This window comes from Rattus rattus, chromosome 9 (genome assembly GCF_011064425.1).
Source record: "Rattus rattus isolate New Zealand chromosome 9, Rrattus_CSIRO_v1, whole genome shotgun sequence".
Classification (NCBI taxonomy): domain Eukaryota; kingdom Metazoa; phylum Chordata; class Mammalia; order Rodentia; family Muridae; genus Rattus; species Rattus rattus.
Window position 1 is genome coordinate 36448448 of NC_046162.1, and position 16469 is coordinate 36464916.

Genomic DNA, 16469 nt, shown 5'->3' on the forward strand with positions numbered 1-16469 from the left:
CACAGTCTATCCTCAGCCAGGAAGCCAGGAGTGATAAATGCTGGTGCTTAGCTTGCTTCTCCTCTTTATTTAGTCCTGGACCCCAGGCCATGGACCTGATGCCACCCACTGTTAGGGCTACTCTTCCCACTTCAACTAACCTGATCTAGAAACTTCCTCACAAATATGCCTAGAGATTTCCCTCTTAGGTGATTCTAGACCCTGCCAAGTTGACAACAATAATTATCACAACCGTATTAACAACAATTTCCAGATTTAGTAACTAAAAGTTTTACGTGGTCAGATTCAAATTTTGCATAAAGAACTAAGAGTTTGAAGTATAGTTACAGATTCACATGTGCAGGGACATGTGAGATCGAGATGGAAGTGGCTGTCCTGTGTTCTCCCTGGCAGTGCTGCCTATCCGTTAGAGCTGGGGTGTGACTCAGTGGGAGAGTGCTTACCTCACATGCACCAGGCCCTGGATTGGATCCCAGTCTAGTAAGAAAAGCTTTTCTTTAAAAATTATGCAATTAACTGTAACAATATTATTGTTTTATTATAAAATTGGCATGAAAACATTGAAATGAATTCAATTCTTATTAAAAACCACTAATCCCTGTCTTTCATACTAAGTCTTAAGACTTCAGTGTGTATTTTAGAGGACATTTCAGTTGAATCTAGTGAAGTACATTTAAATACTCAGCAGCTACTTCTAGTTAGTGGTTACCTTGTTGGTTGGCATTTTTTAAGGCCTTTAAATTTTGGGTTGTTACTAATAATTTGAGCATTACATGATGTTTCTATCTTATGAAAGTACATTTCAATGGTTTTTGTTTGTTTGTTTTCTCCCGTGGGTTTTTCTTTTCTTTCTTTTTTCATTTTTTGTGGTTTTGAGAATTTAACCCAGGACCCAGGCATGCTAGTTTGCTTTTTAAAAAATAAAAATAATTGTTATGATTATACTTAATTAAGATCGTATATTCAGCCCCCTTAGGTTTTTAGATCACATCCTATTCTCCGTCATCACTTTGCTAACTGAGCCATCTCCCCAGACCTAGCAAGAGTTCTTTGCCAGTTGGTGGTATGATCATGTGACACAGTGTGAAGACACTGTGCTCAGCGGGGCCTGCAGAGCATCAGTGGACTAACAACGCAGCTACTTGATGTGGCTTTCAGAGTCTCTAGAACAGGGTGGCAGCTGCCCATCAAAGACTCAGGCCCTGCAGTCCAGATGATCATTTTGCTACAGCCCCATATGAGTTCAATTAAAAACCTACCCTCATTTTTAATGTGCTGGATCATACACACACACACACACACACACACACACACACCACATGCACACACACACCACATGCACACACACCCCACATGCACACACATACACACACACCACATGCACACACACATACCACATGCACATACATACACACACACACACACATGCACACACACACACACACACACACACACACACACACACACATGCACACACACACAAGCACTGTTACCATCTAACGGTCGTCATGATACAATGAATTTTATTTGGACAGCATTTATACGTTTGGAAATGTGTGATCATCTTCATATGGATTTTGCCAGTCCTTGACTAACACATTTTCAAAAAAAAAATTCTTACAAATCTATTTCATTGAATAGTTAGCAGTCAAGACTGTTTAGAAATGTTGGTTCTTAAAAACAAGACCGTCTGGAAGAGTGGTCCAGAATTTATGAGATATTGTGTATTTCTCCACAAGTCCAGTTTGGTGCTCATTGTTTCTATTAGTACCTTTCAGCGGAAAGGCTTTTGTTTTGTTTTGTTTTGTTTTGTTTTGTTTTGTTTTGTTTTGTTTTGTTCAGACAGGGCTGCTTGTGGTGAGACAGGCTGGTCTCACACTCCTGACATAGTCAATGATGACCTTGACTTCTCGATCCTCCTGTCCCCATACCAAGAGGGCAGTCTTTCAGGCTGGCTCCAGCACACCCTGCTCATTGTACCCCACCTGTTTTTCAGTTTGCCACGTGCCTTGGAAACTTTATCAGAATGCAGTTATTAGAACCTTGGGGTTTTCTTTTCTGTCCATGGAGACTGTTGATTTTTTCCCACATCTGAACCTGAAAAGAAAACAATGGCTGAAGAAAATTAAACAGTTGGAACTCCCCTCCCTCAAACACCAAACTGACATCCGGAAACACTTCCCCATTCAACCCATGAAAAAGCACATGAACTCTAATCATAGAACCTCACGGGTGCAGACCTTGTATTTTATGATTTCAAGAGACTAAGAGTTACTTTCTTGATTAAACACAAAGCTTAAATTTAAGCTCTTCAGTTTCCCCGAAGAAAGGATAGAGGGGTAGCAGGAAGTTCTTGATGATATGAGTTGATAGAGAAGAATTGTAATGATTAGGTAAACTCTTTTGTTGTTGTTTTTCAAGACCAGGTTTCTCTGTGCAGTCTTGGCTGTCCTGGAACTCATTCTCTAGATCAGGCTGGCCTGGAAACCAGAGATTTGCCTGCTTCTGTCTCCTAATTGCTTGGATTAAAGGTTTGTGCCAGCACCACTCAGTGATTAGATAAATTCTTATCGAACACAGGCACCTGTAAAATTCTGTGACAGATCAGTACACACATAGACCTAGCTTTATTATGGCCAGCCATGGCTAACACTTTATAAAACAGAACCCCCAGACAGCCATGTGAAATATTCCCATGTAATAAATAGGAAAAAGTGAGGGTCGAGAAAACTTAATATAGTTCCCCAACTTTGTGTCAGAAGTTTGAAATTTAAAGCCAGGTCAGTGCAGCCCAGAATCTCAATTTCTCTGTCATGTCACTGAGCTTTTAAACCTTCAAACTGAGCTGTCAAATGTTTGGTCTTTGCCTCTGGGTCCTGGTACAGAGCTCCTAACTCTCTTGTGGTTTCCTGCATTGTTTTGAGGGCAAATGTGTTGTTTTGGTTCTCTGAGGTGGCGCCCAGCTGGCTTGAGCAAGGGGACTGGTTGCCAGAAGGAGGAAGCCTTGATCTAGAAGCACAGAGCTGTTTGGCTCTGCTCGTCCAACCTCTGCAGAGAACAGGATGGGGGTACAGCTAATGACCAATCAAGCCCACAAGATGGAGGATCTGAAATGTGGTTTGAATCTTCTGAATCACTGACGTCTCACAGTCAGGAGAGTAGTGCAACCCCAACCCACAGGAGCAGACGCCCCACACTTAGGGTCCTTCCAGCACACGCACCTGCCCGTATCTTCCCTAAGGCGGTGCTGACAGCAAGGCAAGTGTTTCCCTAGGGTCTGGGAGGCTTTCTAGCAAATAATTGAACACATGGGTGGGAGCTGTGGGGACCCCAGACTTTGTAGCCAGATGAGACAGGAATGAGAGTGACTTGTGACTGAAAGGTACAGGATTGGGCCCTTAGGCCTGTGGGGTCTGATGCTAACTGTAGTGTCAAAATTGAACCAGATCCTAGGGTGCCCAGATAGTCTCAGAAAGATGAAAAACACATGAATCACGTAGTGCCCAAAAGACAATCTGGATTTAAAAATTTTTGTGCATGCGTGCATACATGTGTGGGTGCATGAATGTGCATGTAGGTGCATGTTCCGTGTCATCCACCATTGCTCTTCAGCTAGTGTTTGAGGCAGTGTCTCTCTCTGAACCTGGAGCTCACTGATTTGATCAGATTGGCTGGGCAGCATGTGTCACGGTCGACCTGCCATTACTGTTCTGACGCTGGGATTATAGATGAAATACTGGATGGTACTTGGATGCTCGGGAACCGTGGCATTGAATAAATTCTTTCTGTGTGAGCTGCTCTTGATCATGACATTTAATCACAGCCACAGAAAAGTATTGAATACAGAGGATGACTTGGGGAGATCAGTTCTCTCCTTCCACTCTGTGGGTTCAAGGAATGGAACTCGCAGAGTTGGTGGGAAGTGTCCTTACCCACTGAGCATCCCATAGGATCCTGCATTTATTCACACAATGGATGAGTAGTTTGTTTTTCATGCATACATTGTATACTCTTTTTATCTTCTTTAAGTAGATTTTCCTTTCCTTCTCTGGAGGTCTCCTTTCCCCATAGATTGCAGGAACTTGTATGTGTGTATGTATATATGTATGTATGTATGTGCATGTATGTGTGTACATATGTGTGTGCATGTGTGTGTATGTATGTATATGTGCATGTATGTATGTATATGTGTATGTATGTATGTGTGTATGTATGTATTGGTGTATCAGCCTATGTCTACCTTTGTGCTGCAGACGTTTCCCCTGACTTGCTGACATTTGATTTTGATTGTGTTACTGTGTTCTTGTTTGCTGGCTGGTTTGTTTGGAACTGGTTCTCACTGGGTAGAATGACCTTGAACTTTGGATCTTATGGTATCCCTTTCCTTGCTCAGTTCACATTTGTTCTTATAGATTCATGATTTTGTGTTTTTAGTCCTACTTTTTCTTTCTAGAATTTACTTTGATGTTTTTGGAAGGATTCTACTTTTTCTTTATTCAAAAATATCTAGCTGAATATTCCAACAGCTTTTTACTGAATTCTCCCATTGATTATTTTTACATGTGTATGTATGTGTGCATGTGTGTATGTATGTGTATATGTGTGCATATGTATGTGTGTGTATTGTGTGTATACGTGTGTATATATGTGTGTATGTATTGTGTGTATATGTGTGTATATATGTTTGTATGTATGTGCATGTGTGTACGTATGTGTGTATTATGTGCATATGTATGTACATATGTGTGTATGTATGTATGGATAGATGGATGATGAAGTGACACTGAGGGTTCATTATGTGACTCAGGCTGGTCTTGAACTCCTGGACTCATGCGACCCTCCCCACCTTACCCTCTCTTGTAGCTTGGGCTACAGGTGTGTGCCCTGCTCTTCCCAGTGGATTTTAAGTTGATACATTTTTTGTGTCTTGTTTTTTAAAACCATATTCTGAATTCTCTTCTTTTCTCAGGCTTCATCCTCAGCTCTGTCTTGCTCCATTGCTTCCTGTTCCTGCCCTGTGGCTGTGGCTGTGGCTGTGGCTGTGGCGCTCCAACTAGCGCTGCTCAACGGTTTTCTCCAGCATCCCCTACTCAGCACTCTTCCTTTTTATATCACGGTGGATATTCCCCCGTGCTTGTTCTTCCAAACATTATTTTCTTCCAATCATTTTGCTACTTACCCTCTGACTTTCTGCATCTGCTCCAAGTTCTCTGGTAGAGTCACTCCAAAACTCTCAGGGAAAAAAAGTGTGATGATTCCAATGAGGACAGTCAGACTGCCCATGAGGATGTAGGGCAGGAGTCGGTTATAAGCACCTGTAAAGAACCAGACATGAGAAGATTAATTAGATGTGAGCATGCTCCTGGGAGACGTTTTATCAAGGTGCAGACAGGCTATGACAGCAGACTTAGTCCATACATTTCAGAAGAAGGAAAACCAGCATAATAATCTCGGTTGTTCCACTGGGTTCCCCAGACTTCTACAGTTATCTAGCCCTGGTTGTACATTAGCATGCTGTTAGGTTCTAAACCACTGCCCAGCCCTGCATGACGTGCTCCTTACATAGAAGTCTTCACTATCAAAGCTTCCTTAGGGTGGAGGAGACTTGGGATGGGTGGTGAGGTAGCAGAGGATGGCTTTGAACATCTCATTCTCTTACCCTCACCTCTAGGACTCCATTTGTGGTTGAGGCACTGCTGGGGATCAAACTCAGGACTTTGTGCTTCTTTGTAGGCAACGACTGTACTGACAGAGCCACACACCTAGCCCTTTTCTGCTTCTCTGTATGGGGCTACTGAGGTAGGAGAATAAAACCCCTCATCTGCTCCTTACCCACAGAGAGAATAGAAAAACAAACACCCATGCGTGTAGTTTGTTTGTTTGGCTTTTTTTTTTTTTTTTTTTTTTTTTTGGCTGTTAAGATAAACCCTGCTCTTAAGGCTTTTCAGTGGCCTTGTTTGCTAACAGGAATAGCTTTTTACTAAACACTCTTTTTCTTGGCCTCTGCTTCTTGTGCACCAGTGGCCCAGCACTGGATCATCTAAGCAGAGTTGAAAAGTGTAAGGAAAATGGCCTCACAGTATGCTCAGGGCTCCTGTACTCAGAGCAGCTGTGCAGGGTGTGTTAAAGTTAGGAAACTATGTTTCATTCACTGTGTAGATTTATAGTGCACCCTTTCTGAGAATTCATCTGTGTGTGTGTGTGTGTGTGTGTGCGTGTACGTGTTTGTGTATGTGTGAGTGTTTGTGTGCTTGGCTGTGTGTGTGTGTGTGTGTGTGTGTGTGTTTGTGTGTGTGTGTGTGTGTCTGTATGTGTGTGTTTAAACCGGTAGGTAACCAACATGTGAGCAAGAAAAATAAGGAGGCGCGCCTATGCCAGTCAAGTCCTAATAAAGGCCGGGCTCAGAGCACTGAACAACCTCCCACTAAAAGCTCCTTTGTGTGTTATTCCAGCCTGGTATATTTGATTATACAGAAAGTAAATATGTTTGCCTTACAGAAAAATCATAAAGTGTAAGTGATCACCCAGGGAAATATTTATAAAGTGTAGACAGAAGGCTAACTCCTTACATTATTTTTTAAAAAAAACAAAACTCATATACTCCACCGAATTACTGGGGAGGACTCAACAGCTACCCCTGAGTCCCATTCATCCTTATACCATGTGTCTGTCTGCCTCCACTCTCACAGCCCTTCCAAAGTCAGGTTCCACCAAGAATAAAGAATCACAGCTCATGTCCGCTAGTTAGAGCCTCTGCTCTTTGACTCCCTTTGCCTGCTTCCTGCTCGCACTGAGGAGGTTATCCACAGAAGGATTCAGGCCTGGAGACACAGCTCAGCGGTTAAGACCTCTTGTTGCTCTCACAAAGGGTCCCAGTTCCCTTTCCAGTACCCACCTGGTGGCTCAGAGTTCCCTTCACTCCAGTTCCTGGACACCAGGTACACAAGTGCACCACTTACATTTGGATAAAACCGTCATACACACAAAGTAGGAACTTCGTTAAGTCTAACGAGAGAGAAGTGGGGGGAAGGGAAACCAACAGAGATACAGCAGGAAGACCCTTACTACTTCTTTACTACTACAGTCCAAGGGGTCACTGAGAGTCATCCTGAAAAGAAACCGGCGATGGGGCAGGAGAGATGGCTCAGTGGTTAAGAGCACTGATTGCTCTTCCAGAGGTCCCGAGTTCAAGTCCCAGCAACCACATGGTGGCTCACAACCATCTGCAATGGGGTCTGATGCCCTCTTCTGGTGTGTCTGAAGACAGCGACAATGTACTCATAAACATGAAATAAATAAATCTGAAAGAAAGAAAGAAAGAAAGAAAGAGAAAGAAAGAAAGAAAAAGAAAGAAAGGAAGGAAGGAAGAAAGAAACCAGTGAGGGCCTTAAGATGCAGTGTGCCTGCAGTGGGGCTGGAAAACCCAGCAGCCAGACTATGGAGAGTGACTCAGTTATAGTATGAGCAGCACGAGACCCAAACCAACTCCTCCTGTGAAGAGACTGCCCAAAGAAGGCCCTGTTCATGCACACAATGCACACAAACCCCACATGCAAAATACACACACTTTTTTTTTTTTTAAGTAAGCTAAGGACAGAGCAAGATGCATCTCACCCAGGTACACGAAATAGGGGGCAATGATGCTGCCCACCCTCGAGGCCATGGAGGTGATGCCCACAGCCATGTTCCTGACCAGGGTTGGGTAGAGCTCCGCTGTGAAGACGTACAGCATGGAGAAGGCAGAGGTGACCCCAAATTTCCCCAGCATCACCAGGCCAATGGATATAAAGTTGTAATCTGGAAAAGAGGCTCATTTCAGATGGGGTGCTCCTAGAATCAACACCTAACTGTTTTTATTATTCCTTTAGCTGCCATACAATAGCTCCCACATGACTGTCCTCAAATGTCCTAACCCCCAGATGGGTAAAGATGGAAGGCGATGGGTGACCTCGGACTTTGAACTACTCTTATTTTGGATGAAGAATGCATTTTGTCCTAGTACCTTTTATTTGCTATAACAGTTTCCTAGTGAGTTATTAGATGTTAAATACAATTAAATTTAGTCTATAAAAAGAGGGCCCAGTTCTTTCCCTCCTGATTTTTATTATTAAGAAATATAGATCTAGTTGGGTTCAGTGGTACGTGCTTTAAAAAACTTTTTCCATTTTTTTTGGTGTAGTGTGCACATATATTTGCATGATTTTGCACGTGTAGTCATGAAAGACCAGAATTACAGATGAACCATCATGCTTGGCAGCATTTATGTGGGTTCTGGGGTCTGAACTCTGGGCCTCATGCGTTTTAATTATTGAGCCATTCCTCCACCACCCGTGCATGCTAATAATCCCAGCTATTAATACTTCACTGGTCGAGGCAGGAGAATTACAGATTCAAGGCTAGCCTAGGCTATGAATTGAGTTCAAGGTCAGGAAGGGTCGCTTGGCAAGATCTTGCCTCTACGTAGAAATAAAAGATGGGGCATGTGGCTCTATGGTAGAGTGTGTGGCTAGTGCAAGACCCTGGGTTCAATCCTTAGTACTGCAGAGGTTAAAAAGTTAAAGACAAAACCAAACAGTATTATTTGCAGGTTACAGTGTATCAAAAATATATCAACTTGTAGTTTAACAAAAGGAAAAAGCTAGACACACTAAGAAAAGGAAATACATTATTCTTAACATTAGAGTTTTTTTGTCATTGTTTAGTCTTACTGTACCACTCCCCCTTCTTTCTTCCCTCCCTCCTTCCCTCCCCTCCGCTTCCCTCCCTCCCTCTCTCCCTCCTTTCTTCCTTCCTTTCCTTCTTTCTTTCTTTCTTTCTTTCTTTCTTTCTTTCTTTCTTTCTTTCTTGCCTCTTTCTTTCTTTCTTTCTTTCTTTCTTTCTTTCTTTCTTTCTTTCTGTGGAAGGAAGTGTGTAAGAGGAAGAGATGCTGATACAGTCTTCTCCTTCTTCTGTGTGGGTTCCAAAGACGGAAGTCAGATTGGCCAAGCGCACCCCTGCCCACTTTGAACCGTTCTGTTCACGCTGTCTCACTGTTTTTGTTTGTGTTTTCAGACGGTGATTCATGCAGCCTGAGCTGGTCTCAAATTAGCTATGCAGCTGAGGCTGGCTCTACCTCCCAAATGCTGAGAGTATAGGGATGGGCCACCATACCTTGCTGGGACAGTTGTTGGGAACATGTCATAGTCATCTGCCTATTCGACTGATGAACGTTTGGTGATGTCAAGGCTGTGTTATGGGTGAGTGGTGACTCATTTGAGAGTGGTCACCCAGGGTTGGGGATTTAGCTCAGTGGTAGAGCGCTTGCCTAGCAAGTGCAAGGTCCTGGGTTCGGTCCCCAACTCCAAAAAAAAAAAAAAAAAAAAAAGAGAGAGAGAGAGAGAGTGGTCACCCATTAATAATCTAGGCCATTAATGCATCTCTGTTTTCTAGGATGTTGTTAGCCTAGGCTAACTTCTTACCTTCAGGTACCACTTGGACCAAGAGAAGCACACCTCCTCCCCAGAACAGCACCCCAGCTATAATATATCTCCGAGGCAGGGTTCGCAGTAGCAGCCAGGCTGTGAAATAAGCTGGAACTTCAATCAGGCCAGAGAGGAAGCAGTTCAGGTAGACATCTCCGTGCAAATTAGGAACATTGAGAGACAGAGCAAAGTAACCCACTGAGGTTAGCATCCTGAAAGACAGACCAATGATAAAATCATAGAAAGATGGTCCTTGGCTCCCTAAACTTTTGTGATGGTCATGAGTTGATCTAGGTCCCATGTCCTCTAGGCAGTCCACTAGTCATGTTGGACTATTTGAATGGAAGTACATTAAACTGAGATTCAAAGTTCAGTTTTTCAGTCGAAATGACACTTCATGTGCTTAGTACCTGCATGAGTCTGGTGGCTACTATGACGGGTGTCTTAGGGTTTTACTGCTGTGAACAGACACCATGACCAAGGCAAGTCTTATAAAGACAACATTTAATTGGGGCTGGCTTACAAGTTCAGAGGTTCAGTCCATTATTTTCAAGGCAAGAACATGGCAGCATCCAGGTAGTCATGGAACAGGAGGAGCTGAGAGTTCTACATCTTCATCTGAAGGCTGCTAGTGGAAGACTGACTTCCAGGCAGCTAGGGTGAAGGTCTTAAAGCCTCTGTCCACAGTGACACGGCTACTCCAACAAGGCCACACCTCCAAATAGTGCCACTCCCCAGGCCAAGCACTTTCTAACCATGACAACAGACAACACAGATCTCAAGCTTTTTCTGTTCCTTCAGAAAGTGCTGTGGAACAATGCCATTCTCAGTAAACCACTGGTCAACAGTGCAGATGCCCCTGTGAGGACATCTGAGTATGAAGAACACACATCTCTGAGGAAGGCTTTCAGAAACATGCTGGGTCTCTAGCTACTAGACCAGCTGGGAGCATAAGACTAATCCAAAACACAAAGAAGTTAACTCTACCACTGCAGAGATTCAGTGACACACGTGGTGTAAGAGCAGCTTGGATGGGGCTCAGTCTTGGTGATTGCTGGCTCCCTGGTGCTATTGGTTGAAATACATTGCATGAGTGATATATTGGACAGCTAAGAAGGAAGGCATCTGACAGAGGCTGTGGTCCGGGATATTCCACACTGATACTTTTCTAATTGCAAAACCCATGGTTCAAAAATATAGTTTGCCAGCTCTGGTTCTCAGTCTCTGTGTGTGGGAGGCGTGGGGGGTTTGTGAGTGCATGCCAGTTCCGGTATGCAGTCTCTTGTGTGTGTGTGTTGGGGGGCGGGTGTTGGGAGTGCATGCGTGTGTGCACGCATGTATGTGTATTGTTATCTCTGGAACAGGAAGGTTGTTATTGTTTTTCCTTCCTTATCTCTGAAGGTTTGTTACTAAATCTAGTTAATAAATTCAGATCATTACTTCTGTGTCTTCATGTGTTCATTTGCTACTGGGGAGGCAGGTTACACTAACTCCACTCATCAGTTCAGACAGCAGGTGGAGACCTATCACTTCTGCTTTGGTCCTCAGGGGCAGCCGCAGCCTCCAGCCCATCACTTTCCCTGATGGGGTCCCCATACTGCAGACTTACTGTTAACCTATAAAATTTCCCCTATTTGGTTCAGACAGTCTATCAACCGGAGACAGGTCTGAGACCTAAGAATCGCACAGCTCTCCTTTTGCTGTTTGTCACGTCCCTTTGAACTAGAGAAAATCAGTTGCACCCCTGTGTGTTACACGTCTGCGTTCCCGGAGCACTCATGGCTTACCACAGCATCACAGACATCACTGTTATTGTGGCAATGTTCCGAGTCTTGAACAGGTCCAGAATGAAGACTTTCTGCTGCTTCAAGGAGTTTAGCTCCTGTAGCTAAAACAACATTAATGAAACGCGAGATTAAAGAGAAAAGAAGGAAGGACCTATGGGCATACAACCCTTTTTTAAAATTTTACTTTATTATTATTATTCTCATTACTATTATTATTACTATTATTATTTTAAGATGGGGTCTCATGTACGTCGGGCTGGCCTTTAACTCACTATGTTGATAGACATCATCTTGAACTTCGAACCTCCTTCCTTCACTCTCCAGTGCTGGGACTGCATTTCTATGCCAGGTCTGTTGCTGGGGCCTGAAGCTTTGTGTATACTGGGTGAGCACTCCATGCACTGAACTGCTCCTTAGCCCATCCACTCAACTCTTACAGAACATTTGATTCGCTTCCAAGTCCAGAAATCAGGAGCCGTAAGGACATCTCCAAATATGACGCTCATTCTAACTAACTCTTTATTTAAATATTTACACAATTTTAAATTCATTCTTGACCATTTCATACATGCCTCTAATGGGTTTTGATCATATTCCCCTCCCTTTCCCTCTGGAATCTTTTTTTATTCCCAGCATACTCTCCTCCTAATTTCATATCTAGTTATACCCACGAAGGAGAATGACACCCTCTTCCCCCTCTTTGAGGCAGCCATTACCCCACCACTGGGACCAAGAATCGATGCAGCTCTCCTGCTTCATGCTGGGATGTTGAAGGGCTGGACCTTGGAGGTAACCACAGCTGCTGAGAGCTCCTTAGTGCCATGGCTATGCTATGTCCAAAGGATAACATTTCACATACTTTCTCCTCATCATCCGGTTCTCCCAGTCTTTCTGCTCTCTCTTCCTTGTTTCCTGAACCCGTCATGCTTTAAAATGTTGAATATAGCCCATTTTATGCAGAAGCCTTCAAGATAAATGGCATCCACACCACTGATGCTTGCTGACCAGCTTTTCCTTCACTCAACCTTCACATGGGTAGCCACTGAGCTGGGATCCTTAAAGCCTATTGAGTTGAGAGGGCCATGCAGCTCCACAGGAGGGAGGGAGAGATTTAAGGACCTTGGGCCGTGTATATGCTAGGCTTGGTGATACCTTCTCAGAAACTCAGGTGAAGGCAGAATTGAGAGTTCAAGACCAGCCTTAGGTACATAGGAAGTTCAAAACCGGCCTTATTTACCTAGGGAGTTCAGAGCCAGCCTTAGAGACATAGAGTTCAGGGATAGCTTGAGCCACATGAGACCCTGTCTTTAAACAGCAAACAACAACAAAACTATCAGACTCAGGGTAGCTAAGGACTTGGGCAAATTACTGTTTGTCTTCTCTGAGACTCAGCTTAACTGGGAGTTGAGGAAGTTAAATAATATATAAATGCCCAGCATCGTAAATGCCCAGCACATCTTGACTGTTATTGTTATCACTGCCTCATGGAAAAGAGAGGCTATCCATCCATGGTTAATGGTAATCCTTTCCTGTCCCCAATGTCCATCTTCACTTCTCCACTGCTAATTAACAGATGCTCATTTACCACAAGCTATGAATTTAGATAGCCGAGCTGACTAAGGTTGAGGCTAAAAAACGGTATAAGGCTGTGAGGTAGGGGATCTCCTGGGGGTAAAGTAGCAGTCTTGTGACCCTATGACATGTGTGCTGTAAGAGACGTAAGGAAGGCATTTCAGTTGGGAGGGAGTAAGATGGCCCTTTGTAGCAGTGTCAACATCGGTCTTCCAGTTAATTAGGCGTGTGTTTGCATAGCTCTCAGCCATGATGCTTTCCCTGCTCCTTCCATTTTCATATATGTGTGGAGTGTGTGTATTGTGTGCATGTGTAGGCCCAAGGTTGATGCTGGGAATCGTCTTTAATCACTACAGTCTTGTTTGCTGAAACTGGTTCTCTCAATCAAACCTAGGGTCTCTCACATAGCTAATATTGCTAGCCTAATTGTTCTGGGGATTCCATGTTTGATGGTTTGAGAATGGCCCACCTAGGGTCATGTATTTGAGTGCTTAGCCTCCAGGTTCTGGAACTGCTTGGGAAGGATTAGAAGGCACGGCTTCGGTGGTGAAGGTGTGTCACCGGGGACAGGTTTGAGGTTTCAAAGGGCACACTCTTGCCAGGGTGCTCTCTCTGCCTCCTAATTGCGGATCAACAGGTGAGTTCTTGGTTGATCCTGATATCGTGTCTTTACTCTGCTGTCCTAGACTAACCCTCTGAAACCTGTAAGATCGACGAAATGACGTAAGTTGCCTTGGTCATGGTGTTTTGTCACAGCAATGGAAAAGTAACTGTAACTAGGACACTCTGTCTCCACCTTCCAGGGCTGGAATTACAAGTGGGCCGCCATTCCTACTGGGCATTCACATGGGCTCTGGGGATCCTCACACTTGCACGGCAAGCACTTTTACCACTGGAACCATCTTCTCTGCACTCATGGTGACTTTTTTCTTCACAGTGTATGGAGGACTTGCCTCTAGCAATATATAATATAATATAATATAGTATAATATAATATAATATAATATAATATAATATAATATAATATAATATATATTCAGGTACAGAAACATCAGGGCAACTATATTCTTAAATCCAGTGGTTGTCTCTGGTCTGGGAGAGTCACCCAAATGTTTTTGGATTAGATACATGACTAGGTTGAAGGGGCTTCCAAAGCTAGGGAACGGTGAGGTTTATCCTTCAAGATGATGCTATTCGAATGGCATCCTGTCTGAATTAATATCACAGCCCCTGATACAAAGTAAAAATTTCAGTTTATTAGAACACACACTTGGTTCCAGAGAATCCTGGAAAATCACAGCTTGGAAGCAGTGTGATCTCTGGAAGTCATGTCCGCAGGCTTCCACGTTCTTTCTCGTAAAATGAAGCTCACAGACCTCCTCTCAGTGGCTAACGTGAGCATCGTGTGAGTCAGAGCGGCTACCTGGCACCGAGTAGTGTCTTTACTGACATTCTAAATCGGGCGTATTGGCTGCTGCAGGCTGCTGCAGATTCTCCTACATGGGTTGCTAGAGAGTGGTGGAGAAGGGGAGAGGACACGGCTGGGGAAACTAAGGCTTCCATTTCTTCTAATGAGGGTATTGAGTTCAAGATATATGCGCAGCAAACAGAAACAAGGTCCCATGAGGGGTTTGTGTTTCTGAACTTTAGTCTGACTTGTCCATGTCAATTTTCTGATACTTCCTTCTGTGTCAACTTTTCTCCACGATCACACTGTCACACTGTATATTTCTTAAAGATAGGAATGAAGCTTTCTATCTGATAAATAAAACACACTAATAGCCTTAAATGGCAGAAGCATTAGTTGTGGCCAATGTCCTTCTTGTACCCAGTTAAGTTTACTAGGACCGGGATGAACTTTTGAATTCAAACAGCAAAGGATTAAGAATGCTTTGTCCCAACCTGGACCCTTGGGGCTCTCAGAGACTGAACCACCAACCAAAGAGCATATGCGGACTGGACCTACGCCTGCCCCCAATCTGCTACCAAATCTGTAGCACATGTGCAGCCCTACCTAGCACACATGCAAACCACAGGTACAGCTATGAGGATCTTCTTCAGGTGTCCTGAGGGTCCTTTCCCTCAGCCTGGCCAGCAGTACCCTGGCCTCTACTCACCTGTGTTAATCTTGCTGTCCTCCAAGGGTGAACCTGCTTCCTCAGGCTTTGGCTGCCCTGCTGTCATTCTGTACACGGCTGACATGCAGGTGTGCAGCACCATGCCTCCTAACATTGTACCTGAGAATGTGACCGTGATTCCATCCTGATACCTAGCGCAGTGCCCAGTGCATTGTGGGCACCTGACAGATAGCGAGTTACATTAAACTCCGTAAAAGAAAGTCTGCAGAGCTCCTCTCAAGAGGGATGTCTGTGCACAGGTGCTCACTCACCTCCAGAGGATCGAATATCACCGCTGGTGCCATGATGCCATTCATCTTTGCGGCTTTCTGGATGATCTGCTCTGCCTCTTCAAATCTCCTCTGGGATATCAGCCACCGGGGAGACTCTGGAATAAACCTGGAATGCATTTGCAAGGGTTCATAACCTTTTATAAGCACAGAATTGGAGGTTAGCAAACATACATGGAAAAATGTCCCAGGCCATCTTAATGTTGAAAATACTCTATTTGGTTTAAAATAAATAAATTATAGATACACATATATATTTATCGTTAATCAGTGGCAGAGCCATAGGAACACCAACCTACCCACCAAGCTTTCTACCCAGAATTTATCCTGCCTACAAGAAATGCAGGAACAGGGGATAGAGCAGAGACTGAGAGAATGGTCAAGCAATAACCGATCCAACCTGAGACCCGTCCCATGGGCAAGCACCAATCCCTACACTGTTTTTTTTTTTTAATTTATTTATTTATTATATATAAGTACACTGTAGCTGTCTTCACACACACCAGAATAGGGCATCGGATCCCATTATAGATGGTTGTGAACCACCATGTGGTTGCTGGGATTTGAACTCAGGACCTCTGGAAGTGCAGACAGTGCTCTTAACCACTGAGCCATCCCTCCAGCCCAATCCCTACACTGTTAATGAAACTCTGTTATGCTTGCAGACAGGGGCCTGACTGTCCTCTGAGAAGTTCCACCCAGCAGCTGACTCAGATAGAGGCAGAGACCCAGAGTCAAACATCAGTTGGAGCTGGGGGGACTCTTATGGAAGAGTTGGGGAAAGGATTGAGGGGCCTGAAGGGGATAGGAACTTCAGAGGAAGACCAACAAAGTCAACTAACCTAGACCCTTGGGTTTGAACCACCAAGCAAGAGCATACATGGGCTAGACGGAGGCCCCCTGCACATATGTAGCAGATGTGCAGCTCAGTCTTCATGTGGGTCCCAAATAACTGGAGCAGGGGCTATCCCTAAAGCTGCTGCCTATCTGTGGAATCCATTCCCCTAACTTGGCTGTCTTCTCTGGCCTCAGTGGGAGAAGCACCACCTCACCCCTGCAGAAACTTGATGTGCCAGGGTGGGGAGATACCTGGGATGGGGTGGGGTCATGCTATAAGAGAAGAAAAGGAGGGTGAATGGGGGGGTGGACTGTGAGGGAGGCAGTGATCAAGATGTAAAGTGAATAATTTAAAAAAAATGTAATGATTTTTTAAATGAAAGAAAAAAGGAAAGTGCCCTAAAT

General features: G+C 44.1%; 1 protein-coding gene across 3 annotated transcripts in view; it reads right to left on the reverse strand.

The window, feature by feature from the left end:
• Positions 1-16469, reverse strand: part of LOC116910616 (solute carrier family 22 member 4) — a 95732-nt gene that overhangs the window by 46337 nt on the left and 32926 nt on the right. For 2 of the 3 annotated variants that reach the window (XM_032914563.1, XM_032914566.1), the window contains exons 5-10: positions 15210-15336; positions 11249-11349; positions 9459-9673; positions 7615-7797; positions 5180-5315; positions 1498-2097 (exon numbers count right to left, since the gene is read on the reverse strand). In XM_032914563.1, coding sequence (XP_032770454.1) covers positions 2022-2097; positions 5180-5315; positions 7615-7797; positions 9459-9673; positions 11249-11349; positions 15210-15336 — 838 coding nt within the window. In that variant the 3' untranslated portion in view covers positions 1498-2021. Of the gene's footprint in view, positions 1-1497; positions 2098-5179; positions 5316-7614; positions 7798-9458; positions 9674-11248; positions 11350-15209; positions 15337-16469 lie in introns of those variants that run through there. The other variant, XM_032914564.1, reaches the window with a different exon arrangement.